The sequence below is a fragment of the Varanus komodoensis genome, unplaced genomic scaffold, assembly GCF_004798865.1.
Source record: "Varanus komodoensis strain SLA01 unplaced genomic scaffold, ASM479886v1 scaffold153, whole genome shotgun sequence".
Taxonomy (NCBI): Eukaryota; Metazoa; Chordata; class Lepidosauria; order Squamata; family Varanidae; genus Varanus; species Varanus komodoensis.
This window is the reverse complement of record NW_025335445.1, coordinates 116344-143438: the sequence shown is the minus strand read 5'-3', so window position 1 is coordinate 143438 and position 27095 is coordinate 116344. Positions and strand designations below refer to the sequence as shown.

The 27095-nt window shown below is 66.4% G+C and overlaps 3 protein-coding genes across 5 annotated transcripts; all 3 read right to left on the bottom strand.

The window, feature by feature from the left end:
* Positions 1-12: 12 nt before the first annotated feature.
* PLD3 (phospholipase D family member 3) lies at positions 13-11139 on the bottom strand. 3 transcript variants are annotated; one of them, XM_044425426.1, is made up of 12 exons: positions 10921-11139; positions 8769-8932; positions 7971-8042; positions 6570-6730; positions 5861-6044; positions 4726-4846; positions 3725-3852; positions 3091-3145; positions 2791-2930; positions 2000-2165; positions 1632-1731; positions 13-1197 (listed from the first exon to the last, which is right to left on the bottom strand). In XM_044425426.1, the coding sequence occupies exons 2-12, from the start codon at positions 8859-8861 to the stop codon at positions 858-860; spliced, it is 1560 nt and encodes a 519-aa protein (XP_044281361.1). In that variant the 5' UTR covers positions 8862-8932; positions 10921-11139; the 3' UTR covers positions 13-857. The 3 variants fall into 3 exon arrangements, with proteins under 3 accessions (XP_044281361.1, XP_044281359.1, XP_044281362.1); XM_044425424.1 differs by having other exon boundaries at positions 904-1197; positions 3091-3291; XM_044425427.1 differs by lacking the exon at positions 7971-8042 and having other exon boundaries at positions 904-1197; positions 3091-3291.
* Positions 11140-11924: 785 nt separating this feature from the next.
* Positions 11925-16009, bottom strand: HIPK4 (homeodomain interacting protein kinase 4). The gene is made up of 2 exons (XM_044425398.1): positions 14360-16009; positions 11925-12107 (listed from the first exon to the last, which is right to left on the bottom strand). The coding sequence occupies exons 1-2, from the start codon at positions 16007-16009 to the stop codon at positions 11925-11927; spliced, it is 1833 nt and encodes a 610-aa protein (XP_044281333.1).
* A 1937-nt stretch (positions 16010-17946) lies between these two features.
* PRX (periaxin) lies at positions 17947-26329 on the bottom strand. Its single transcript, XM_044425411.1, has 6 exons — positions 26305-26329; positions 25334-25435; positions 24679-24810; positions 23924-24083; positions 23285-23478; positions 17947-23037 (listed from the first exon to the last, which is right to left on the bottom strand). Exons 3-6 carry the CDS (start codon positions 24703-24705, stop codon positions 17947-17949), a joined length of 5472 nt encoding a protein of 1823 aa, XP_044281346.1. The 5' UTR covers positions 24706-24810; positions 25334-25435; positions 26305-26329.
* Positions 26330-27095: the final 766 nt, after the last annotated feature.

Here is a 27095-nt window from a genome sequence, read left to right as displayed (position 1 = left end):
GCCCCCCCCCCCCCGATGCGCCGCCCGCTTCGCCCGCTTCTCAGGACCTCCGCCGGCCGGCTGCTCACCGCAAGGGCACAGGGAACGGGCCGTGGGCAGGCGGGGAAGCATCAGCCTTCCTTTCCAGCCGAAATCTCCCCTGCATCAAAGTGGCTTCTGCACCCACTGGATGAGTCTTTAAGGCACCGTGAGATCCTCTGTGGGGGTTTGCTGCTGCATCTGGTGCGGCTTTCGGGGGACCCTCTTGCAGCACCATCCGCTGAGGCGCATTCAGAAGGAAGCCCCCACGAGATCCGGGAGACGCGTCCCACATCCTGCGCTGCCTCCGTCTCCCCAGCAGTGCCAAATTCCGTATTTCGCCAGCCCTCCACCAACACGCAGCCTGGCACTTTTGTTAAAAAGTCAGGAAACGGAGTCAGGAACAGGATCCCTCGCCTGCAATTCTTTGGGCAGCTAAGTTTGTCTCGCGCTTTGCCTTACAACCTTTTTCTAACACCTAAACCAGGGCAGGAAACCTGCAGCTCTGCAGACGTTGCTTGGCTTGAACTTCCAATTTCATCACAGGCTCTACTAGCTAGGGCTGATGGGAGCTGTAGTCCAACAACATCTGGAGCAGCCCCCGGTGCCCTCCCCCCTCAGCACAACAGAGCGCACTCTGCCCCTCCATGGTGGTGTCGTGTTTGACCCGGCGTGTGCCGGGCGTCTCTCCGCAGCATTCCCCACGCCTTGCATAGGCCAGCTGGGCAGCAGTCTATTGCCCCCCCCACCCCAAGTCAGAAGATGAGTTCCCTGCTTTTGTGCTTCCATTCCTCTCCAAAAGTTCGCTGAGAAAAGTTCTCCTCTCACAGGCCAAAGCGTCAGCCTGGGAAGCCACCCGGCTCGCTCCATGAAGGGCCCCCGTTGGCCGGAGACCCTGCGAAATCTGCGGCCCCCACCAACCACCACGACAGCAGCACCTCCGCGGTCCGTTCCGTGCGGGATGGGAGGAGGGGATCGCTTAATGGGTCCCGCAGGGGTCCTCGCTCCAGTCCAGGGAGCGCAGTGGCTGGCTGTATCTCGAGTCCCAGTCCCGGTCGAAGATGGCCTGCAGCTGCCGCCGGACCGTGGCCTGGTCCCCCGCAGCCACACCGCTCTGGTTCACAACCAGGGCAGACCCGGCCGTGTGGAGGAAGTAGTCCCCAGACCAGTTGGAAGTCCCTGTCGGAAGGGGAGGGGGAAGCGGAAGGCACGCGTGGGGCAGCGGTCCCATCCCATCAATGCCAGCGAGGCTTCCCGGTGAGTGACTGGGCCCGGCCAGCCACCAAGAGAGCAGCCCCAGCCGCTCGCTCTCCGACCCTTCGCCGGTGTCCAGGGCCCGGCATCTCCGAGGATGCGGCACCGGCCGGGTTTGCCCTCGCAGCACTTCAGGGGAGCACCCCCCGCCAGCCCCACGGCCCGGCAGGTGCCTGCGCCTGGCCGATCGCTGCCCGCATGCGTGCTGGACGGAGTTGCAGGGGGAGGCCCAGAGGTCTTCTGGGCACCCCCGCCGCCCTCGACCCCCTGCGCCCCTTCCCCGTCCCACGGCACCTTCGGCGCTTCCCCAGGCAGCTGCTCCCAGCCACGGCCCCCGGCCGCCCCCGGCCGCCACTCACCAATGTAGGCCACCTCGTCTGTCACCATGTACTTGTTGTGGTTGACCCTGGCGTAGGGGATCTTGGCCTGCGTCTCGTTTGCCGGGACCACAAAGAGCCGCTGCAGAGAAAATGGCGGGCCAGGAAAGGGGCACACCGGCCAGTGAGAAACCAGCGGGGGAGTTGGCCCCATCTCCCCGGCCGGGAGCCCCCCGCCCCGCCCCCCGCCCCCTGCCCCAGGGGAGGCCATCCCCCGCCGCGGCAGCGGCCAGGGGCACGGGGCCCAGCCAGGCCTCTCCCGGCTCCGGCGCCATCCGTGCTCGCCGCGGTCGTGCCAGGAGCAGCCTGCGCCTTCCCTCGGCGGGGGCCGCTCCCCCAGAGACCCTCACCACTTCCACACTGTAGCGGGTGCGGTTGTCCTGCATGGCGGCCAGGGAACGCAGGAACGGGAACATGCAGGCCTTGGAGTGCTTCCAGCAGCCGACCAGCAGCCGGACGCGGACACCCCGCTCGTAGACCGCTCTGCGCAGGTGGTCGTCGATCACCGGCCAGAACCTGGGGGGGCAGATGAAGTGCACGGGGGAGACCTCGTGGGGTGCCCGGCGTGGCGGCCTTGGGGGCCCCGCTCCCCTCGGCAACCTCCTGGCAGCGCACGGCACAAGCTCGCCTCTGGAGAGAGCCCTGGGGAGCCGGAGCGGGACCCCCGGCCGCCATTCCCTCCCAGGGGGCTGAGCAACCTTTTCTCGCAGCACACGCCGTCTCCCCGCCACCCCATCGCCCGTTGCTCCCACCCGGCCCAAACAGAGGCCGACCTGGAAAATTCAGGGCCGAAGCGCGAGCGACAAGAGGAAGGGCTCTGAGCGGCCCTTTTCCGAGGAGTGGGCCACTCACAGGGGGGCTTTCCCGTGCACGGCAGCCCCTCCCTTCGCTACCTCAGCCAACAGCCCCCGGCCCCCCGCACTCAGTGCAGCGCGTCTGCAGAATAGCCGCAGGTGCGACCCCCGGGGGCGGCAGCCTCTTCGCCCCCCAGAGGAAGGCGAGTGCTGGGCCGGGGCTGCCCGTCGGTGCCGGCGCAGGAGGGGGGGAGGCGGCCGACTGCAGGGCGGGCCGCGGGCCGAGGGCCAACGCACGCGGGCACACGGGTGAGGGGCTGGGCCGCCCGCGCCGCCTCGCTCCTCACCTCTTGGGGTGCGAGAACTCCATGGTGGGCAAGTAGCTCATCACGGCGACGCAGACGGAGCGCTGGGCCGCATCGATGACGCCCAGCAGGGCCTGCAGGTCCTCCGTCCGCCCGGCGGCGCACAGGGCTGCGGGGGCGCTCTGGCCGCAACGAGCCGAGAAGGGAAGGCCACCCGCCCGTCACACAGGGGCCGGGGCTCCTTCGGCCGCAGCGTCCCCACAGCGGGGCCACGCTTCAGGGGCGCTCCGGCCCAGCGACCCCTCCCCCCGCGCTCGGGGGCCCCCGCCTGCGCCGCCTCACCGAGAAGTACGCGCCGGCCTCGGTGCCGTTCAGCCTCAGCTCCAGGGGCGTCTCTCTGTTGTAGGAGGTGGAGTAGTTGGCTGGCCAGGGCGAGGGGATGGTGGCGTTGGGCAGCCCCAGGGCCCAGTACGCCTCGAACACCTTGCCCAGGTCCCGGGCCAGGCAGCTGCAGTTGTACACGGCCACCCCCAGCTCCTTCACCTGCCACGGGGGACGGGGGCGTGAGGGAGGCGGCTCCCCTCCAGGCCGGGGGGCCGCAGCCCCACGGCCAGGCCTGCGCGCAGGAACACGGGAGCGGTACCGGGACCCCACCGACAGCAGGAAGGGCCGCAGGGGGCCAGCTAGGAGCAGCGGCTGCAGGCGTTCCTTCCTGGCCAGGGTCTCCCGGGGAAGCCTTCCTCCAGTGGGTGCCCGCCACAGGGTGCCCCTCGCGGGCTTCTGCCTCCCCTCGGCTATGGGAGGGGGACACAGAAGGCCGCTGGTGATTATCCGAGAGGCGGTCACATCACTGTGGCGGCTTCATTGGCGCCCTCAAGGACAACAGGGCCTCTCCACGCGCCCCCCCCCCCAGCAAGCAGCGGGCATCCCCCGAGACCGGCGCTGGGCATCAGGGACCCCGGGAAGGGAGCATCACCTGCGTCAGGGCCCGCCAGTCCATGTTGGCGCTCCCAAGGTAGACGTGGGCCTGGTCCACGATCCAGAACTTGGTGTGCAGCACCCCTGAGGTGAGCCGAGGCAGGTTGACCTTGCGGATCTGCGCTCCTGCAGGGGGCAGACGGGGCGCGGGAGTCCTGTGCAGCCCCCACACGGCTGCCATGCGCGCGGCCCGCCAGGCTGTGGGCGGTCCTGGAGGGCCACAGCGCCCTGCGCAGGAGCCCCGGGGTGGTACTTGGAGGTGGCAGCCGAGGGGAAGAGCAAAGAGGCAGAAAGCACAAAGGGGAGGGTGGTGGTGCTCTGGGGGGGTCCACGCAGCCCCAGGAGAGACCTCCAGGAGCCCCAAGACCGGCCTGGAGGGAGGCAGCTGTCCCTAAAGCCGCACCGGGCGACCGGAGGTGGCAGGCTGATGGACGCCAAGCTCTCCCCTTCCCCTTGAAAGCCCCCCAAGCCGGGGCCCCCCGCCACCCTCGGCCACGGAGGTCCCCTGCCCCATCCCCTCACCCTTGCTGGCCACCAGATGGAATGGCCCCGGGCAGCGGTGTTCCTCCTCTCCAGCCGGCAGGCAGGGCGTCCGGACCCTGTGGCTTGCCTTGGAGCCCGGCCCCTCGGCCCCCTCCCCAGCATGCTGCTCCCCCCTCCAGCCAGTCCCTTTCTGGCTGCGAGCAGGGGCCAGCCGTCGTGTGTCCCACAGAGCCCCCCGAGGGGGCCAAGTGCCTCGTCACGAGCCCTTCTCTTTCTCCGCCCCAGCTGAATTCTCCCATGGGGAGAGGGAGGCGACTGTCTGCACCTTCTCCACACCGGGCAGAATTCTGCACCTCTCCAACATGCCGCCCTTCTCGCTTGGCACTTTTTCTGACCTAAAAGGCTCCCAGTATTAGAAACTCCCCTTGCAGACCCTGGCCGGCCGCCACTTCCCCTGCCTTCTCCCGCTCTGCGGTGCCCTTTTAGCATGCGCAGGAGAGGTCGGCCCTCACTCACCGCTCTCCTCCAGCACCTGGAGGTCGCCACTGGGCTGGTGGGAAGAGGGGGGGTTGACAGCGATCCGCAGGGCGATCCCTCGGCCGGCCACCTTCAGCAGCTCAGCCAGGACGTCTTCCCCCTGTTTGGAGAGCAAGGGCCCCGTGGGCGCTTCACTCCGCGGCCTCCCGTGCGGCTTTGCCAGGCCTGCCTGGCCCGGAGACTCTTCGGCGTGGCCCCTCGGGACTGGGGAACGGGGTCCTGCCTGTGCGGCCACCCACGGGGAGCGATGCCCATGGACTGAACTCTTTGGGACCACGGACTGCCTCCCGTGTGGCAGAGATGCAGCACCCCAGCCACGACTGGCCCCCAAGACTGGGACAAACTGGCCGGCACTTGGCGGCATTTTGGCCAGGGGCCCCAAAGGCACACACAGAGAGCCCAGCAAGTTCAGAAGATGACTGTGGGACACCGGCTGCTCTCGGGCTGGTGGGGACAAGGCCTTTCGGGCCCCTGCCGTGTTCTTGCCTCGGCCAGTGGTAACGGCAGCCGAAGATTTGCGGCTTCTCACATGAAGAATGCAGAAACGTATTGCAACTGTGGCTGCTTTGGACGTCTTCCAGACATGTTTTCTGATCTAACCCGCATGACTAAGAACCAAATCAACCGATGTTCCACTGCCCTCAAAGGCGGCTTTGATGGCCTCCAGGCCCAATTAGGCGGCCTGGCCAAGCCAAGGGAGAGGCCAAGGCGGCGGACGGGCCGTCCATCTGCACACAGCCGGCCACTGTGGGCAAAACGGCAAGTGGCCATTTCACCTCAATTGGTTTGGAGTTATTTCTCGGCCGCCCGCAAGGGTGGAGTCCCCCGCGACTCATTCTGGTCCGGCAGGCTCGTAAGCAGGCGCCTCCACGCCGGGCAGCTCGCTGGGCTTGGCCGATGCTCGTAAAGGCACCGCACCCCAAGCAGAGGGCCCTCAGCACATACCGCTGGGGGCACAAGCTCCGCAATCCGTTCCATCTACGCTTTGCAGCTCGCCAGGGACTTCGTTCCGCTGGCTGCTCATTGATGGGACTGGTTTCCCACACACACTCGGTTCTCCGTCCCGAAAGTGCACATTTCCCCCAGTGGGTATGTCACAGCTCTGCCCACGCACCTGGCCGGCCGAGGGGTCTTGGGTGTGGGTGTCCTCGTTTCTCAGGGTCCAGTAGAACGAGGCAATGTCCACGGTGCTTCTCGCGTCCCTCAGAAGCTTCAGCCAGGCCTCGAAGGTGGAGGGGCTGAGGGTCCCGTTGTCGCCATACGTCACCCCCTCCGGGATGCTCTCCACCAGGACGATCCTGAGGGGGGAAGGGGCAGCTTTTGCCTGCACCAGGGCCGAGGCCCCCCGCCCAGCTTCCAGGAGCGTGGGCCCCACCACGCTCAGCCTTCTGGGGGAAGCTGGAGCGCCACAGGGGCAGCGGGTGGGCTCCGGCGGGGGATCAAGAGGAGGCCCCGTATTGGGAGGGGGGCTCAGAGGCGGTGCAGGGTCTGCTCCAGGGCCCAGTGGGCTGGTGCGCAGCAGTGGGACGAAGCCGGCCACCGAGCTCTTGCCACGGGGACAGAGGTGCAAGGCGGCGGCTTGCCCCACAGAGGAGTCGCGTCCACGTGGCCACGGACACAAGTCCCGCCAAGTTCAACATGATGTCCGGTGAGCGAGTAGCAGCCTCAGCGGAGAAACCGCTCATGGGCGCTGCTTCCATGGATGGGGACCCTAAAAGCGCCAAGTGCAAGAGGGGCAGCCCTGGACCCACACTCCACGAACCTGCGGGCAGGAAGGGCCGCACCGCGGGACCCGCAGGCTCCTTGTGGGGCCCCACGCTCACCTGCACGGGTCCCGGCACGGGCCGTCCGGGCGTGGAGCGGCTGCCTCTGCCGCCGTCCCTCCGGAAGCTGCACCGCGAGAGGGCAGGACGAGCGCGAGGCACAGCAGGGCGGCCACCGGGGCCGTGCACAGGGCGACTGCCGCCGCGACGCCGCGGAGGTCCTGGGGGCAGGGAGACGGGGCGCGCCCAGTCAGCCGGGGTGCAACCCCCCCCGTTCCGCGCAGCAAGCGCAGGAGCTGCCCGGCCGTGGAGGGCCCGGAGCCACGGGGCGAACTCGGAGCTGCTCAAAGGGCTGTTCACGAGCTGCTCCAAGGCGCTTTGCCAGCCACTGTTGGGAACGGGGTGCCAGGAGAGGGGTCCCTGCCCCCGCGGCTGCAGCCTGGTTCTGCTAGAGCAGCGGTGGCGAACCTGCGGCACGCGTGCCACAGGGGCACGCAGAGCCCTCCGTGTCGGCACACGAGCCGAGTCGCCCCCGCATCGCCCCAGCAGCCGAGCATCGGATAGCGGCGCACACAGGGGCCATGCGCATGCTCGGAAAGGAGGGACGGCGCCAGGCCATGACGTCACGGGCACGACTCATTAGCCGCGACTCGTCCAAGCTTTCGCGCGGCCGGTCAGCGCGCTGCCAAGGATAGATACATATTTGCTTGGACTGGCTGTGGGTTGTTTTTTCTCAACTAAAACCTCGGTTTTCAGGTTTTCTTGCAGTGTTGGCACTTTGGGCTAAATAAGTGGGTTTTGGGTTGCAGCTTGGGTACTCGGTCTCTCAAAGGTTCGCCATCACTGTGCTAGAGACTTGCAGGCTCAAAACTTTCAGACGTCTCTCTCCATCTTTCTCCTGAATGGTTCCTTCCAGTTAAAAACAGGAAACTTGCACCATGAGCCTAGAAGTCACTCACAGCAGCCTCACGGCACTGTTTGAGGACGGGCCTCACATGGGCCTAAATCTGGCATCAGGTGCAGGGACCCTTCGGCCCCTTGGGCTGTGTCCTCAGGCCGGCTGTGCGAAAGAAAATGGAGGGGGGCTCACTCAGAACGCAAAACTGCAGAGCAAGAAATGATGGAGGCACCCGGTTGTGTTACGCAGGAGACTTGGTGCAAAGACAGACTTTTAAAGCACCGTGCAGCTCGTATTTCTCTCTGCGAGAGCTGGATGCTCGCTGCAGGTTGACCCGCGTAACTGTCTTGGTGCCTCCAGTTCTGATAAACTGGGTTGGACCCCCAGAGAGCTCGCGTTAATTGAGTAAACAATTGGAACAGCCACATGTTGGCCTCTGTGTGTGGCCCACGGATTCGCCAGCGGGGCCATTCTGTGGCGTTACTCTAAGGAGAAAAAGGAGGAGGGGAGGCCCGTGAAGGCCGGGCGCAGTCGGGCCGCGGGGCCTGTGCGTGGGAACCCACCTTGGCTGTGGCCGTGGCCGGGCTCGGCTCCTCGGCCAGTGGCGGCTCGGCAGGCGAGTGCAGCGTCTTCAGCTGGAAGGGAGGGACAGGAAAGGGAAGGTGCTGGAGATCCGGGTGGCGGTGAGGCCAGCATCACAGCGGCAGCCTGCCCCTGCCACAGCGCGTGTGACGAGGCCGGGAACTCCGCCGGACACCCGTCACAGAAGATCAATCTCCACGGGTGTCCAAGAGAGGGAACCCACAAGGTGCCCCTAATGCTGTCTATTTTTAATCACTATATTTATATCCTACCTTTTTCCTTCAAGCAGCTCAGAATGGCTCACGTAACCCCCTCCTCTCAGTCTTATCCTCACAACAACCATGTGAGGTAGGCTGGGCTGAGGCAGTGACAGGTCCAATAAGGTCCGCTTTGTGGCCAAGTGGGACTAGAACCCAGACCCAGTTCAGCTCTCTAACCACTGCACCGCACTGCCCCTCGGGAATGGCTGTGTTAAGGCTCATGGCAGCCAGGGATGCCCCACCACACAAAGCTAAGGGGGCTGGGCAGAAACCCTACCACACTTCCCAGCGGGTCTGCACCGGGGCTGCCATCGTTTGGGCTTCCTCCCCTGGGCAAGGCTGCGTCACAGGCCAGAGGCGCCGAACTGCTGGGGCTCCAAGTGCTCCTGCTGCCCCTTGCGCCCCCCCCGACCACCGAGCGCTTGGTGCTTCCCCAGCCTGCGCCTGGTTCCACCTGGGCCATTCCGCCTGCGACACACCCCCTTTGGATCCGCCTGGCTTGTGCCAGCACGAGGTTACCTGCTGGTATGTGATGTGGGGCTTCATTTGCTTGGGGGGCTTTCCGAGGAATCCTCTTCCCGAGGGGTCACCAAGAGGAGGCCTGGTGCCCATCCTTCAGGGCCGCTGCAGTCACGGGGAGCGCTTGGCCCAGAACGGACGAGGACGGGCTGGTGCCCCTCTCCCTGCAATTCAGAGCGCTTTCTTATCCCCGTTCCAACCAAATCTAGCGGGCTTCGTGTGGGGCGATGCACCGCTCCGGATGAGTCCCAGTGGCGATCAGCTGCCCTCTGCTCCTCCACCGGCCAGGAGGCCCCGCGAACCGCAGAGCGGACCGGCCTCCGCCCACGCGGATGGGCCCACGGCCTCCCGCTGAGGGCTACGGTGGAGGCGGCGGCGGCAATGAGGACGACCTGCCAGACCGGCAGAGCTCCAGGGCCGAGGCACGGCCTTCCCGGCAGCAGGCCCAGAGGCCAGCAAAAGTGGCGCCGTCTCCCAGCGGCAGAGGCTCTCCTTGCATGTGGAAAGGCAGCTGCTGCATGACCCCTGCCCAGCAAGTCCTCCAAGACGAGGAGGCCACTGGGCAGAGCTCTGCTGCGGAGACTTCACGGCAGCGCAGAGGGAGCTGGATGCGGGCCTCTGCAGGCGTGCGGCCGGGGCTGGTCGGGCACGCAAGGGGCCGCGAGCCGCTCCCTGCTGGGGCCGGCAGGGCTGAGCCCCCGCGCACCACCCGGAGGGCCACAAGGGGGGCCCGCCAGCGCCAGGTCACGTTGGCCCCTGCCATGAGGACAGGGATCCCCCCCCACCCATCCAAAACCAGTCCCTGCCTGAAACTGGTGGAACCGCCTTCCCTTCTGGGCCACACACCCTCATTTAAGGCTGTGAGTCATTCCGCTCTTCCGGTGCCTGAAGTCCCTTCCGCTCAGCCTTCCTTGCGCTTGAAGCCCTGAAGGCTGCCACTTGAGAAGCGACCAGCAGGGTTTGTGCCACTCACCTCGCCGCAAGCTGGGGAGAGCGGCTCCCCAGACCCCCTGCCCTGCCTTGCAGAGGGAGCAGTGCTGGTGGGGAGCAGCGCCCCCCATTCTGCTTTTCTGCTCCTCGCTCCCCTTCTCAACCCTGTTCCCTCCTCCGTTCACCCCGTCGGAGGTTCTCCAGTTCAGGCTTGCTACTTCTCCCCGGAAGGCAGCATGGAGACCCCCTTTTGAGCGCAAAGGGGTCTGAACAGGCCCACGAGCTTGGCCACTGCACACGGCAGCCGGGGGGCAGGGGGACCGTGCCGGGGCTGAGGCCTACACTTCCCACCAACCCAGCCACCCCCACTGCCTCCCTTTCCTCACACCCAGGAAGAGGCCCTCTGTTTCGCTTAACCCCCCGAAAATCCTTTCCCAGCCTCCTTGAGCAACTCCAGGGACACGCCTGCTTCCCTTCATCGGGATTGCTCAAACCTGAGAGGAGCAAGAGCAGAACCAGAGCGACTCACACCCACCGATTCCGACACAGGGAGGCAGCAAAGGGGCCCCGCCCCCCCGGAGGGCCCCACACCTCCCGGGCCCCCTCGCCGTCCCCTTGCCTCCCGGTCTTTCCTGGGGACAGAAGGACACAGAGCTTGTGGGCACACGGGCACCCGCGTCTCACCCAAGTGCTCCAGATGCGAGTTCTCTTGTCCTCCCCCTCCCCTTTCCGCCACTCCAGGCCCCCAACCCCCGGCGGCTTTTCCTTCCGGGGCCTCTCCAGCCCCCTTCCCCGGACGCTCCCGCAGCGCCCCGCAAGGCCCCCTCCCGGCTAGGGGCCGAAACCGGGCCGGTCGAGGCCTCGCCCCCGGCGCCCTCTCGCGCTTGGCGCGGCAGGTCCCCGGGCACCACCGCCCGCCTTGTGCCGCTCCCGAGGAAGCCGACGCAGCTTCCCCGCCCGCCCCCACGTTACCCGCACGACGGCCCTGGGAGGTAGGCGAGCCGGGGGCGCGCCCGACCCGCGGTCGGGAACGGCCCGCTCGCTTCCTCGCCACGACCTGCCGGCCCGGGGGGCATCGCAAGACAGCAGCCCGGAGCGCCACGGGGGCCCGAGACCGGCTGCGGGCCCGCCGCCAGCCCGGGCAGCCTCGGCCCCGGAGCCTCCCCAGCCGGCGCCCGGCCCGGCCCGGCCCAAGCTCCCGCGACGCGCGCACCCGCCTTACCTGGCGCCTCGGCAGGGCCCGGCGACGACGCTCTCCGGTCGCGCAAAGCCGCGGCTGTGCCGGGGCGGAGCTTCTCTCCGGAACGGGAGCGCGCCGAGGCTCCGCTCCAGCGGCGGCGCAGCTGGACGGGACGGAACTGGACGGGCCGGCACGCCTCTGAGCATGTGCAGAGCGCCCCGGCCCCTCCCTCCGCCCCGGGGTCTGCACAGCAGGCCGCCCAGAGCAGAGAGGGGCGCTGCGTTCTGCCCGCCTCCGGGAGGGCGGGGAGCCGGAAGCCTCCAGGAGCGGAGCCGCCCGCCCGCGCCCGGGCTCCACCTCCACCTGCGGTCGCGGCGACGGGAACGTCCCCCCGGCGGGGCGATTGGCTCCTCCCGGCGGGGGCGGGCGGGGGGCGGGGCGGCGGAGGAAGAGCGGCGCCGTCGTGGCGGCCCGAGGGCGAGACCGGAGGTGCCCGGAGCCGGCCCGGGGAGACGCGCCCGGCGGCCGCGGTCCCAGCCCCGAGGCCGCCGGGCCACCCACCGCCCGGGCCTCCCCGGGCCGCCTCCCCGGGAAAGGGCTCCTGCGCCCCGAGCGCGCCGCTGCCACCGCTGGGGAGCCACCGGGCCAGCTGGAGCCCCGCGGCGCTGGCGGGCGGCGGCTGGGCAGAGCGAGCAGCGAGGCCCACACAAACATGCGGGGACGCATTCTGCGATGATAAAGTGCTTTTTATTGAAGTGGCGGAGCGGAGGCTGGCGCGCCCATCCTGCCCGGAGCAGCGAGGGCACGGGCACCCCCTGGGTCGGGCGGCTCGGCTCCGGGATCCCGTGGCGCGTCGCCCCTCCTTCCCGCCTGGCGCCCTCAGGGCTCTGCACAGCTCAGTAATAGCAAGATGGCTTTTATTAAGCAGCTTTGTGGAGAGGAGGAACAATCTCTATACTTAAGGGCTACAAAGCATCTGTCCGGAGTGCGGGTGGCCCGTCCTGCGGCCGGGCTGGCCCTCTCCCGGGCGAGGGCCCGCCGGCCGGTCAGTGGTGGCTGGCGATGTGCTGCAGGTACGGCTGCAGCGGGTGGCGATTCCGGGGGGTGTGCCGCACGGTCTTGAGCGGGCCCCTGTCCGTGCTGTGCTCCGCCAGCCAGTCGTCGCGGGGCAGCCAGGCGGGGGGCCCGGGCAGCTGCGGGCCTGGCTCGAACCCCTCCGCCTGCGCTCTCTGCCAACGAGAAACAGCGTGCCAGTGCCATGCGCTCCACCCACCCAGCGCCGGCCATCCCAGCTCTCTGCGGAGACCCCAGATTTTCCCTTCCAGGGGTGGCCACATGGGCAAACCTCGTCAGTACACGGGGGGGTCCCCCCTCCACCAGATACTTCACTCCATCTCCTCTGCATCCCTGAGTGGGAACTTTCCAGGCCAGATGTGACGGAACCTGCTCTTCCCTGGTTTAGCACGTGAGCACCAGCGTGGCCGCGCCCACCGGGTGTTCCCACCTTCCCACAGTCTCTGAACGAGTCACGCGCCGACCTGGAAAGGGGCCCATTTCCCTGTGGGATCCCCACTGCTCACGTCGCTCCTTCATTTTGGAACACTTGGCGGGACGTGGCTCCCCAAGACAAGCTCGTGGGTTGCCAAGGGGGCGCTCCTGGCCTCAGTGCAACGCTTGCCACAGGAAGGCAGGTGGGAGGGCGGAGAGCAGTTCGGGTCGAATGCGGGGTGTCGTTCCAGGAGTGGAAAGTCCAAAGCCAGAGGATGGACAGACACGCCCACGCGCGCGCACCCCAGCCCCTTTCCAGGGAGCATCCTCTGGCAACAGGCCCCCGGACATGCAGGCCCCCGCCCCCCCCCACTCACCCGAGACAGCCGCAGGCAACCGCTGCTCTTCCCGAGACCAAGCCTGGGCCTCTGGCTTTTCTGTGCCCGGCTCAGCCGCAGTGGTGCGGGCACGTCGGGCCTCGAAGCCAGGCGCCAGCTGTGCACGCCAGGCGTGGGGCACCCCTTGGGCCTGGCCCAGGAGCTGTGGCTGCTGTGCGTGGGGCTGCTAGCTGAGGCCGCCTGGCTGGAAGCTGCTCCCCCTCGCCATTCAGCCCCCGGCCAAGGTCGGGCTGGCAGGCTTGACACGCCACGTGCTCCTTAGGGAGGGCTGCTTCCTCGTGTTCCGGAGCATCGGAAGCAGCGCATGCCTGAAGCTTCCGGTTCTCTGAAGCACCCCGGGCAGGGCACCCACGCTCTGCCGTGCCTGACCAGGGGCTGCAGGCAGGCTGCGCAGTCCTGACCCTCAGCTGCCTCCCTGAAACACGCTCTTCGCGCCAGCTTGCCCCGATGTGTGTGTGGTCATGGCTTTTATGATTGGGTGTGTAGTTGTTTTGATGCCATTGTGTTTTATGTTTACCACTTTGATACTTTTCTGGGAAGCAGTATCGCTCTCCGAATAATACAATTAATAAATGCATCTTAAATGTTCTAGCCTTGAACAGGCTTTCATTCTATTTTTTAGAAACCTGATCTCTCTCTCTCTCTCTCTCTCTCTCTCTCTCTCTCTCTCTCTCTCTCTCTCCCTCTCCCTCTCCCTCTCCCTCTCATAAGCTATAAACTATCTGGAAGGTCCAAAGGGAAGCAGTGGAGGCTTCCCAGGGGCCCAGGGAGCTGGCGAAAGAGGGAAGGTTCTTTCAGCAGGAGGGAACGGGGGCTGAGACGCCCATATGCAGAGTGCAGGGATGGGTGTCGGAAAGAGAGAGAGACCGGAAGCCCAGTGCGAGGTTGCATCACCTCCTGCTTTTCTTGCGCTGGTGCTCCCTGACCACAAGGGGATCAAAGTGAGGGCAAAGCGTGGCCTCATGGGCAAGGGGTGTCCTGGCTCTGAGGGGGCATCTGGCAGCCAACATTTCCCGGGGGCGGGGGACACGGAAAGGGAGAGAGGACCGCTCTCCTGCAGGCAGGCCTTTGGCATCTCGACTGCACTGCCTGGACAAGCAGCTGGCTGGGTTGGGTGCTGCTGGTCTGTGTGTGCGGAATGTGCTGCGGCTTTATGCTTTCAGTCATATCTCGCTTTTGCTCTGCATCTGACTGCTGGTTGCCTGGAGCAATATGTTTGAGGAGGGGCAGGCGATACATCAGCGAAGAGAGTCTTCCGTCTCCACACGGCGGGCCCTCTCCGGCTCCCTGCAGCATCTCCGGTCCAGCCAGGGCATCTCTAACCTAAGCTCTGTCCAAGAAGTGGGGCAGCGTCACACCCGCTGCTGCTAATGCTCTGATCGGACTGCCCCACCCCACCTCCTGGCTCAGGCCAGGCGACACTTTCCGAGAAGCTGGCTGCCACACTTCCAGCTCTGGCCGGAGGTGCCTCTTCCCGGGGCCCCGGCCAGAGGAGGGCCGGCTCGTCACTCTGGTGGCAAAGGGCTTCCTCCCCGAGGGGCTGGCCCGTGGCCCTTTCCCGCTTCCCCAGAGACATTCGGCCAAGAGCCCCTTACCTGAGCAGCGGGCGAGAGCGCACGGCCCTGGGGGCAGCTGGGCTCCTCCCTCGCGTGGGGCTCTGGCAGGGAGGCCGTGCTGGGGTTGCTCTCCTCCTCCCAGCTTGGTGGGCCTTCGGGGGAGTACTGCCCCAGCAGGATCAGGTTTTCAAAGCTGGGGTCCGGCTTGGCATGGGGGGCCGCCGTGCGGTGCTTGGGGCTGCCGTGCCGGGCCCTGTAGTAGGCCGGGATGGGCTCCTGCTGCGCGGGCTCGTGGCGCAGCCGGAGGGTCGGGTGGGTGGCCTTGCGCCAGCCGGAGGCCGCCTCTGTGGGGCCGGAGGGGGACTCAAAAAGCCCCCCCGCGCAGGGCGCTTCACCCCACACGTTCAGGGGCGCCTCCCGGTGGGCCTCCGCAATGCTGAGGTCGTCCATCTGGGTGGTGGTCTTCTGGACGCCGGGCACAGTCTCCGGGCAGGGCTCCGGTGTGGGGAAGAAGCGCTCCTCCTCCACGGCGGTGCAGAGCTGCCTGCCCCCCGCCGGGGCCGGGGCCGTGCCGCGGCTGGGCAGGGACTCGCGGAGGCTCCGCAGGCAGCACTCGTAGTACTGGGTGAGGTGGTAGTTCTGCTTGAGCGGCTGCGTGGAGATGAAGGGGTGCTTCAGGGCCGCACTGGGGGTGATGCGCTCGTGCGAGTCCCAGGTCAGCATCCGCGTGATGAGCTCCACCATGCTGCGGAGGTCGAAGTACTCGGCCACCGCCTCCGTGTCTGGGTAGATCATCTTGTGGATGTTCACGGTCTCCATCTGGTCGAGGGACTTCAGCATGTACTTCCTCCTTTCCATGGACTTCACCTTGGTGTCCGCGAGGAACTCCGCCGGGGTCTTCAGCTGCCAGGAGTTGGCGACCTCTGGGTGCTGGCTCCTCTTGAAGAAGAGGTGGGCCTTCCTGGCTGCATTGAGGAGGGTGGGCCTGGGCATCCCTTGCGTCTCGCAGATGTACCGGATCTGATCATACTCGTTGTTCCCAGGGTAGAGCGGCCAGCCGAGGTGCAGCTCCGCCATGACGCAGCCCAGGGACCACACGTCCACCTTCTCGCAGAAGGGCAGGCCCAGCAAGATCTCGGGGGCTCGGTAGAAGCGGGACTGGATGTATGGCTCTTTGACGTAGCGCACTTCGCTGAAGATGCTGGCCGAGCCGAAGTCGATCACCTTGACACGGAAAGGAAATCTCACCTGATCCACCAGCATGATGTTCTCAGGCTTCAGGTCTGCATGGATGATGGAGAGCTCCTTCAGCTTGGCCAGGGCTCTCAGGACCTGCGTGGTCACCGTCCGGATGTGCCGGACTGCCAGCGGGGAGAAGTTGTGCTCCTTCTGGAAGTCAAAGAGGTTCTGCTCCAGCAGCTCAAAGACGAGGTAGAACTTGAGCTCATCGTGGAAAAACTCATGGAACTGGACGATGTGGGCGGCCTCTGTATCCACCTCGGACATGGTCTGGAGCAGCTTCAGCTCGTTCTTGATGATCCGGCTGCGATAGGAGTCGTTCTTCAGGATTTTTATGGCCACCATCTCCCCGGTGCTGCGCTTCCAGCTCTTCACCACTTCCCCAAACGTGCCTTTTCCCAGGATCTCAAAAACGTCGTAGAAGTCTGAGTCGGACTCAATTGTGACCATCGTTCTGTGCCTACCTGAGCGCAGAAACGCGGGTGCAGAGCGCTTTGTGCAAAGAGAGGTTGAGCTGCCTGGAGCCGAGAGAACCCCCGGCCCCTCCCGGAACACGGGGTGATGCAACAGTCGGCCTGGTTCCAAGTTGCCGTGCGCACGCGGCTCTGTTATGGCGGCCGCTGCCCGCCTGGCTCGGGCCGCGGGGGGCCAGTGGCTCAGAGCACCAAGCAGGCGCCCCCCGCCTCCGCCGCGTGGTCACTCCTCACTGCAGTGCCGGGACTGGGCCTTGCGGGCTGAATTACTTAAATGGATGCAGGTTAAGGGCAGCCCTGACCTGGGAGCCTTTGCAGTGTCCGTGGACGGGTGTGAAGACCTCTGGCCATTTTTTTTGGTAGAGCCCCATCCAGGATCTTCGTGAGGGTCAGTAAACGTGCACAGCTTGAGCTGGTGGACATCCAGTGGACATCACGTCCGTGGACATCCAAAAGGCTTTTGCCGAAGGCTCCGGAGTGAACTTGGCTGTTGCGGGACGTGTGGGCAGGGGCAGGCTAAGAAAATCCGATTTTTGCACCTGACCACATGTGCCCCTCTGCTTTCTGCATCCCCTGCCCCAGAGATGGGTCAAACCACTCCCCCCACCCCTTCGCTATAGGGCCAGTCCCGTGGGGTATCTCGCCCTGTGCAGGGCTGCAGCCCAAGGAGCCCTGCAAAGAGGAGGCAGAAGGCAGGAGAGCTAGTCCGCAGATTACTTTTTATTCAAATCCAGAACAGGAAGGGGGGGCACGGCAGTAGTATCGGGCATTGAAGATACAGTGCAGCTACCTTATTTTTTTAAGTAATTAAACATACAATCTGGCAAAAAGGTGGTTACTGGAATTTTTTTAGTGACAAAAATAGAAGCCCACCACAGCAGGCATGTGTTGTTAAAAATTAGAATAAAAGATTTCTGTACATCTCAGAGCAAGAAGAAATCCCCTCTGCCCCCACCTCCGCCCCCAGGAGCCGGTCCCCGGAGGGGTCCCAGCGCGGCACACGGCCCCCCAGCGCAGAGCAGGCGGGTTCCCTTCGCGGGGCTGGCGAGGTCTGCCTGGCACGGCGCCGGGCTCGGCTTGGGCTGGTGTAAACGAGGCCACGGGGGGGGGGCGCAGCTAAATGGTTTGCAGGAAAGAAGGGGGCTCCGCTCGCTCCTCCCCCGAGTAAAATGCGTCGCGCACTGGTGGAACCACCGCCGCGAGGGCGACCCCGAGCAGGGACTCCGGAGAGCGGCGTCCGCGTTGGGGTCGGGACGCGGGGCCCTTCCTCGCCCCCTCCGAGGTCGGCGCTCCTCCCGCGGGGACGCGGACCCCCCGGCGGCCCTTCGGCATTCAGTGCCAGAGGCGCTCCCTCCCGGTGGCATTCGTGAGGGACGTTCCACCGCGGGAGGGGTGCCTTTGGCGAGCACCCCCCATGAGGCTTTTGATGGTGCCGTCCCCTCGCCAAGCCCACACAAATGTCAGGGGCCCCCACCGAGGCCGCCTCCCCCGTGCGAGGCGCCCCGTGCCCCCTCCCCTCTCCCTAATGCCCGCCATCTGCGAGGGAGGCGAGGACGGGAGATGCACCAGGCCCGGCGCCCCTCCACCTGGGGGCGCCGAACCCCCCCTTCTCTCCCCACCCCGTAGCTCTTCGGTTAGTTTCATAAAAGCGGCCGCTCAGGGAGGCAGGAGGGGGCGCGGAGGGGGTGCATCTGCCCTGGGTGGTAACGGAAAGCACTGCAAAGCGCGTCTCCGCTCAGATCGCCCTCCGACGAAGAACGCCGCCCGGCGGGGGAGCCGCAGCACGGACGAGGAGCACCCATTGGGGTGCGTGCAAATGCCCCCCCCCCGCCGGCCCGCCCCCCCCCTCATGGTTAGTGCTAGACGTTACACTGGAAGAGCGCGCGAGCCGAGCACTGCGCCGGGCCGGGCCGCTCACTCCGCTCTGGCCTCGACCCCCCCTGCCGCCGCCGCCGCCGCCGCCTCCAGGATCGGCTCCTCAGAGCTGCGGTCGCCGGAAAAGCCCACCCTGGGCAGCGCGACCTTGACCCCGCCCTCCTGCTCCAGGGGCTCAGTCGCGGCCTCCAGCCCCGCGTGGGACTTGGGGCTCAGCGCCAGCTTGGGGAAGCTGAAGGCCTTCTCCCCCTTGGCCGGTTCCAGGGAAGCCATCTCTGTCCGGGCAGAGGAGAGCACGGCCGCGGGCGCCGCCTCCCCGTTGCGCTTCTTGAAGCCCGAGAAGGAGATCTTGGGGGACTTGAGCCTGGCGGCCCGGAGGGAAGCAAAGGCGCCGCCGCCGCCCTCCCGGGCCTCGTCGGCCCGCACCAGCTGCAGGTTCAGCTCCGGGTCGGCGCCGCCCATCGGGGCGGGGGACGAGAGCTCCACCTGCGGCAGCCGGAGCTTGCCCAGCTTGCCCTTGCCATCCTGGCCGCCGTTCTGCAGGGCTGCTTTGGCCCCCTCCCCGCCGAGCTGGGCGGCCCCCTCCGCCTTGGAGAAGCCCAGCCGGGGCACCTTCAGCTTTGCGGAAGGCTCCTCGGGCTCCCCGTTGACCTCCGCGCCCCCCTTGGGCTTGGAGAGGGAGAGCCCAAAGGCCGGCTTCAGCTTGAGCTTGGCCATCACCCCCTTGCCGGAGGACTCGTCTTCGCCCTCCAGGAGCCCGGAGGAGCCCTCTGCCCCGGCCCCCTTGGGCCTGCCCAGCCCGAACACCGACCGCGTGGCCCTGCCCTCCCCCTCCTGCCCTGGGGTGCCCTCACCGGCCTCCAGGCCTGCCTTGGGCAGAGAGAGCCCAAACTTGGGGATTTTCACCTTGTACCTCCTCCCGACCTCGGCATCCACGGCCTCCCCTCGGCTTCCAGGGCCCTGTCCATCGGTGCCCCTTCGGCCTGCCACCTCCGGGCCCTGGGAGCCCCCGTGCCGGAGCTGTGCCCCCTCCACTTCATACTCTGCATGTGCTTTGAGGCTGGGGGCCGAGATCTCCAAGCCAGGCATCTTGAATGCCGCCCTTTTCCCCTCCAGGTCCCTCCCACTGAGGGAAGCAGCGGCAGCCTCCACACCCCCCTGGGGGCTGGGCGCCCCGAAGGCTGGCACCTTGAGCTTGGGCATCTTCAGCCGGGCCTCCAACCCCCCCACATCCCCTCCCAGGCCTGCCAGCTTCCCAGCTTCCCCTCTGGCCCCTCCCTTCCCCTCGTGGTCTACAGAGAACCCCACATCTGGCAAAGCAATCTGGGGCATTTTGAAGGAGAGGTCGGCCCCCTCGGCAGGGGGGCAGAGGGGCTGGGTGTCCGTGCTGGACTCCACTCCTGCCTTGGTGATACTCACGGAGGGGAGCTTCAGCCTGAATTTGCCCTCGTCCACTACCACCCCACCCTCCAAGCCTGGCTTCCCCAGAGCCAAGCCGAGGGGCAGGGAGGGCACCCTGGTCCGGCTAGCGTCCTTTGCCCCGCTTTCAGGGCTCCGCATCTCAGAGTTCCCCCTGAGCTTGGGAGCCTTCAGCTCAAGCTGTGGGACCCGGGGCAACTCCGACTCAGTCTCTCCCTCCCCATCTGAGCCGGAGCCCCCGAATGTGGGCAGCTTGATGGCAGGACCACTCACGGTGACCTTGGGCACCTTGCTCCCCTCCAAGCTGAGGTCAGGCGCCTTCACTTTGGGGGCAGAGAACTTTGTCAGCTCGACCGAAGGCATCTTGAACCTGCCCTCCGGTCCTTCGGCAGCCGCCTCCCCTTCTGTCAGGGGCAGCTCCACATCCGAAAGCCGCGTCTTCGGCAAGGAGAGGTCCACTTTGGGCACCCGGATCTTGGCACCCAAGAGGGAGGCTTCAGCGCCCCCCTCACCCTCGGCTTCGCCCTCCCTCCCGAGACTAAGTCTTTGCCCCAGCAGCTGCACGGCTGCCTCCGCCCCCCCGTACTCGCCCTTCCCGAACTTTGGGAGCTCCACAGCGGGCAGCCGGATCTTGGCCTCCATGCTGGGCGCGCCCTGGGGCACCAGTTCCTCTGCACTGGCCCTGGGCAGCCCAATGTCCAGCTCGACTTTGGGGGCAGAGACCTCAATGGAAGGCACTTTGGGGATCTTCAGGTCACCCTCATAGCCTCTGATGTCAGCCTCTGACACATCCACCCCTGGCTTCTCCCCTCCTGCCCTGGGGCAGGGCACGGTGATTTCCAGGGAGGGCAGCTTCGCCCTGAGGCTGGGGCTCTCCGCCCCCATCAGCACCTCCCCTGCGCTGGCCCCTTTCACGCTGATCTTGGGCAGCTCCACCTGGGGGATTTTCACCTCCAGCTCTGGAGCCTGGATGTGCAATGGCCCTTTCTCTGATTCCGCCTTGGGGGAGGACAGCTTCAGCCCCGGCATCTTCACAAAGGCGCCCCGAGGCTTCTCCTTGGGACTCCCCGCGGCCTTCTTTGCCTTGGCATCTCCGCCCACCTCCGCCTCTCTCCGCGTTATGCCGAAGGAAGGCATCTTGAACTTGGACACCCTGGCCTTGGAGTCCACCCTGCCCTCAAGCTCAAGGTCACCCTCCTTGTCTTTGCCCCCAAACTTGGGCAACGAGAACTTCGGCACTTTCAGCTTGATGTCTGGAAGGTCAACCCCAACCCCTGGGGAGGGGCCTGCAGGTTCTTCACCAGACCACTCCGCCTGCCCTCCAGGAAGGCCGATGTCTACAGCCACTCTGGGCATCTCAACATCCACCGCGGGCAATTTCATCCGGGTCTCCGAAGAATCCACGCCCAGCAGAGCCTCAGGGGCTGCCCCAAGCGCTGGCTTGGCTGTTTTCCCTTCAATGCTGAGCTCTAGTTGGGGGCCTTCCACCTCTGCCCCCCATTTCGATTTGGGGAACGAGATCCCAAACTTTGGCATTTTCATCTTGGAGCCTCTGTCGGCAGCCTCTGGGCCCTCAGCCTCTGGCGTCGAGGCTTCTGGGCTCGCTTTCCGGACTTTGGGGCCAGAAATACTGAATTTAGGAAGGGCAAACTTGGCCAGCTTTCGCTTGGAGTCAGGCTCGAGGGGCTGGGCGCTCTCCACGGTCACCGCCGGCAGCTGCACGGCTGGAATCTCCACAGAGGGCAGCTTTATCCCGGCACCCACTTCAGGGCCTTTCAGCTCCAGGGCAGCTGCTGGCAGCACCTTGCCCCTCAGCCCCAGGCTCGCCTCCCTTCCAGGCTCCCCTTCGGCCACTGCCAGCTCCTTCCCGAAAGCCAGGTCCACCTTGGGGATCATGGCAACCACCCCGCTGACACCTGGCCCCCCCAAGGTCCCGCGGGCACTCGGCTCCAGCTCGGGCTGGTCCACCTGGCAGGTGGGCACGCTGATCTCCACTGCCAAGCCTTTGCTCACCGCATCGAGCGCGGGCACCTGCCACTTGGCTCCCTGGTCTGCAGGCACCGCGGACTCTCTCTCCGCCTTGGGCAAATCCAGCTCAATCCCGACCTGGGGCCAGTCGACCTCGAGCACCGGCACGGTCGCAGACGGAAAGCTCAGCCGAGCCGAAGGAGCAGCCACCTCCACCCTGGGTTTCTCCACTGAGACGTCCAGTGCCGGCTTCGGCAGGGGAGCCTTTGGGAGCGGCACGTCTGGCAGCTTCAGCGACGGCAAGGAGAGGTCCACCTTGGGGATGCTGACCTGCACAGCAGAGTCGCCTTCCGGCTTTGGAAACTTGCCGCGGTCTTGGGGTGGGGACGCCGCTGCCTTGGCTGGGAGGTCTAATTTGGGGAGCGAGATTTGGGGCATCTGGAACTTGAACCCAGGCACTTCAGCGGCCTCCCCCGTCTTCTCCTTCCTGGCAGGGGCAAGGGGCTCCCCCGCGGTCCCGGGAAGGTGCATGTCACTGACCTTGGGAACAGAGATGTCGAGGGAGGGCACCTTCACCACAGGGAACCTCGCTCTGCCCTCGCCCCCCACTTCCTTGGGGCCTTTGGCCTTGGTCTTGGGGCTTTCCAGCTTCCCGACACTCAGGGCCACCTGGGGCAGCTTGCTCTCCCCTTCCTCTGGGGCTCTAGGGCCCAGCACGGGCAGGCTGACCGAGGGGATCGTGACAGAGACCTCTGGGACCTCCATTTCCACCCTCGCCTTCGGCAGGGGGATCTCTAGGTCCACCGAAGGGGCCCCGACATCCAGGGCTGGCATCGTCACCCCGGCCTTCAGCTTCTCCTCTGCCTCCCCCACTCTGGCTCTGCCTTTTGCCAGGGAGACCTCGGCGGTCGGGGCCTTGGCGGAGGGCTTCTTCAGCTCTGCCTCCTCCACAGAGCCCCCGAACTTGGGGATTTTGATTCTGAAGCCCTCCCCTTTGGGGGCAACCGCTGGGGCAGGACCCTCCAGTTTGGGAAGGCTCAGGTCCACGTCTATCTTGGGTGCTGCCACTTCTGCCACGGGGAGCTTCAGCCTGCCGCCTTCTGGGACCTCCAGCTGCACGGCACTCACTTTCGGCAGCTCAACCTGAGGGGCCCAGATCCGGAAGCCTTCCCCCTTCGCACTGGCCTTCGGTGACTCCCCACGGGGCTCAGTCTTTGGCAGGGGGAGGTCAAGTTCCACCTGCGGGGGCTGGAATCCAGCTTCCACGGGGCCCCCCGCCTCTCCCTTGGCCGCCTTTGCCTTGGAGGAGGGCACCGTGAACCTGGACGCCTTCTCCTCAGTGTCTCCTTTGGCCCCCGCATTCAGCTCCACGGCGAGCTTGGGCAGGCCCACCTCCAGGCGGCTCCCGGGCCCCTCTACTCGGGCCCCCGTGGTGGCCGCCACAACTTCCTTGACCTTCAGCCTGGGGAACTTCAGCCTGCGCCGCCTGGTCTCCAGAGAAGAGAGGCGGGGAGAGATGTCTGGGCTTGGTTCGGCGGCTGCCACCTCCCCGGCGCTCTTGGCTTTGCGCAGCTTGGAGAATTTGGGCAGGGAAAACTCCACGTCCACCGGCACCACCTCCAGCTTCCCGGCTGCCGGGTCCTCAGCCCTGCCGTGCATCTCTGCTTCCTGCAGGCCCTTGGCCAGTCCCTTCGGCACCACCTTCTTCTTCTTCTTCTTCAGTGAGGTCAAGCTCTGGATGTTCTGCAGAAAGAAGTGGGTGCCGCGTGAATCGCCATCCCCCGGCCAAGCACCTTCTGGGGGCACAGAGCAAGGAAGGGGCAAGTTGAACAGCTGCAGTGAAATTTTAGGTTTTTACTGCATTTTAGGAAGTGCTGTGAAGCACCTGCGGAATTTTGGCTCTTGGGCAGACGGGCTCTGGAGCACCTTGCGTGCCTGGTGGGGAGGCCACGAGGTGGTGCAGGACGCAGCCTCCCCTCGCGCAACCTACCAGCTTGGCCACCTTGGCTCTGGGGCCCCGGATCTCAAAGCCGGGCGTGCCGGGCTTGTGGGCGATCCCCGCACTGGGCACCGTCCGCTTCAGGCAGAAGGAGATCTTGTACGGCTCGGCGCACTTGAGGATCTGCAAGGCATCTTCGTACTTTATGTTGTCGAAATAAACCCTGGCGCTCAGAAGCTGGTCACCTGGGGGACAGGGAGGGGGCAGTCAGCAGAGAGATGGCTCGGGGCCCCTGGCCCCTGCACGAGCCACGCGCAAAGCCCTGAGCCGGCTGTGGCTGCGTCCGGCCCGTGGGCCCCTCCCTGCGCCAACAGCCAGGACCCCGCAGGGACCTCTTCCAGGGCACTTTCCTGCCAAACATTCCATTTCCAAAAGGCAGGAAAACCCAGGAGGGCGACGGATGTGGGGCAGCACCCTCTGGGCACCCTGCCTGGAATTCCACAGGTCGGTCTGGTGTCGGCACAGCGGGAGTCCTGCCCCAAAGCGTCCCTCCCATGGGAGGCCTGTCCCGCGGGCACCAACAGACGGGGGCCCAGCAGCCTCGCCGGCCTGGCAGCACCGACTGCAGCTCCCCAGCCGGGCTTCCCTCTCCGTCCCACACACGCGGCGGCCCCTTTGGAGGCGACTCACCCTCCTGGAGGCTGAGCACGCGCGCTGCCGGCGAGCCCTTCAGCACGTCCTTGACGAAGAGGCCTTCCTTGCCGCCCCCGGCCACGCTCATGCCGCGGACGCCGGCCTCGGCCTCAGTCTCCACGATGACCTCCAGCAGCTCGGAGGTCTCTAGGGTCTTCTGCCGAGGGGAGAAGCAGCCAGGTGGGTGAAGAGCCCTTAGCCCCGCCCCCGCCCCCGCGGATCGCCTGGATACTGCCCCGAGGCCAGGGAGAGCTGCAGGTCCCCCCTCCCCGGTCTGGGCAGACCCGCTCGGGTGGCGCCACGTCCATGTCCGGTCCTTCCTGCCGCCTGCCTGCCTGCCTGGGGCCAAAGCTCGCCTCCAGCAGCCCTCCTTCTGCAGGAACGCTGCGGCCGGCACCTGTGCCGCATCTCCTCAGCACGCTTCAGGTGCTGTTCCAGGTATTGGCGGGGGGGGGGCAATGCCAAGCTACCCCCAGCCCAAAGCAATTGCTGCTGCTTCAGCCAAACGGAGGGCGCCCTCTTGCATCCTGCTAGCCATGCGGTGCCACCGACCCCCCCAGGCCGGGGCACGTGGGAGAGTGGGGGGGGGGACACAGGACAGCCACTCCTGCCCTGCGGGGCACCTGCCCCCCCCCGGGCCCCCCTGAAGGTTCTGACCCCGGCAGACAAGGCTTCCCGCCCCCAAGGCAGAAGGAGTGGGACATCAGATCCCTCCCTGCCGGCCTCGGGCTCTGCAGCGCCCCCGTGCTCACCTCCATGGTGCTTTGCTGGGCCTCCATCCTGCTGGGGGGCGCAGGGGGCTCCTCCTCCTCCGTGCTGCGCCGGCTCTCCCCCTTCCTCTGCAGAACCCGCTTCAGCTCCGCATGGAGCTTCTCCTTCTGGGCCTGGAAGGGACCGAGCACAGTCAGGACAGGCGCCTCCCCCCTGCACGGCCCCCCAGCACCACCCGGGAGCTGCTTCCGCCACGCCAGGGCAGCCAGGGCAGGGGGTGGCTCCGGCCCCTGGGGAGGAGGGCCCTGGGGCAGGGCTGCTTGGAGCAGCTCCACAGGCCCGCCCGAGCTGGCGCCAGGGCACAGGGCTGCAGGGGTGGCTGAGCCTGCCCTCCCACCCACCCCCGGCTCCCAAATGGGAGAATTCCCCCGGGGCCCACAGAGGGCCACCCACCCGCCCCGCCCGTCTGCCACATGCCTCTGTCTCTCTGGCAGTGCGAGGACAGAAGGGCCCTGCAACCCAGAGCAGCCTGGTCCCCTCAGTGCCCCCAGGAGCAGGGCAGGCGGTGGCCACATCTCCCCTGGCTCAGGTGCTGAAGGGGTGCCCCTGACGGGCACGGTCAGGACCAGCGGCCACAGCAGCGCCCCCCCCCCCCCCATGCCCTCCCAGCTGCCAGACCTCCCCGGCCAGACCCACCGCTCTCTCTGCGCCACTGGCTTCCTCCGGGGACGGGAGCGCTTGGGAGCCTGCAGGGGCCTGGTGAGGGGCAGGCTGCTCATTCCCCCCCAGCACCGTTACCTGGGGGCAGAGGAGAGGCGAGAGGTGAGGCACCCCTCCAGACAGCCACCCACTGCCCCGCGAAGGTGGAACCGTGTGGGGCAAGAGCCCCCTGCGCCCGCAAGCAGGAGGTCTGGGCGCTGGCCAGAGGGGGCGGCCCTGGGCACCCCGAGCAGCATCCCCGACAGCCACTCCGTCCAGCTGCCTTGAAGCGCCAACCCCGCAGGGGACAAAAGCAGCACAGGCGCCGGGAGAAGGGATGCAAGCAGGTAGCGGGGTTCTCTGGAAACTGTGTGTGTGTGTCTCTCTATGTGTGCATATTTCAGCACATCAGAAACAGGAGGCCAGCTTGGCACATGGGCCATCGGTGTCCTTCGCACTGGTTTTCGGCACAGCAAATGCTGGGCACCGGGACCGACGTGCTCTGCAGAAAGGGCACCCGGTGCCCCAAGGCGGGGGGCGGGAGAGGCGTCCTGGGGCTGGCGAATGAATGAAACAGCGGAACATCATTGGCCCTGAATCTTAAAGAGCTCAAATATGAAGCTGTTAATCCTCTAACCAGAGGCCAGAGCTGGTGCGGAGAAAGTGGGCGTCTCGTCCCGCAGCACCAGGCCCTGGGTGGAAACCGGCCGAGGGAGATTTGGGGAGCCCACAGAAGTCCCGGGGCACAGAGCCGGCGGGCGAGAGGCGTTTCCTCCGGGTGCCACCGTGGCGATGTAGGGGCTGGGCAGAGCCATGGAGGGGAGAGCTACTCGGACCATGTCCCCTCCACTCTCTGCCCCAGTGCATTGCTGGGGAATACGGGCGGGAGGGTGCTGTGGCTTGTGGGCCCCCGGGTTGGGCCGGCCGGGGCAGGCGACTCCACGGGACAGCAGGCCGAGGCCACGTACCGCCGCTTGGTGTCTCGTCCGAAGCACGCGGCTCTCTGGCGGGCGGCCCGCTGCGGCTGCAGGAAGAAAGGAAGGCTCTGTTAGCAATCCGAAGCACAGCCCCCCTCCTCCTCGGCACCCCCAGGTAGGCGCCTGCAGACCTGCTGTGGATGATGGGACCGTGGCTCTCGGGTCAGGCCAGCCCATCCCCGGCAGAACTCGGCCCTGCCCCCTGCCCAGGCCCCAACTGGCCCCCGGCGAGCCACCGCCCCTCCAGGGGGCAGCCTTCCAGGGGCAGAACAGCCGTGCCAAGCGCGGCCCTATGTGGCTCGGCAGTCCACGTCCCACGTGCTTCATGTCTTGTGGGAAACATCCAGCTCACACTTCGGGCCGCTGAAACACCCCACGGCAGCTGACCTGCGTTGCGTTGCTGGTACATGACCCTTCTGGAAAAGGACCCAAGGCCACGCGCAGAGTCCTCTTCCTTCCACAACCACCCCGTAAGATGGGCCGGGCCACACGTTCCTGACTACCCAGGGACACCCGGAGATCATCCAGGCCAAGTGGCCCCGGAAGCAGAACCTTGCAAGTGCCACTCCAGCGCTCACCACTAGGCAACACCGGTCCACAAAACGAATAACATACCACCCAAGATATTAAAATGTGACAACAGAAAAGTGCCCAAGGGGGGGAAAGGGCAGCAGGAAGCAGCACACGGCGGCGGCCTCAGGCAACCAAGGCGAGTCCATTCCCGGGAAGCTCAGGTGGCGCAACTGCTCCCACTTGGGTCCGAAAACAATTGCGCTGCACCT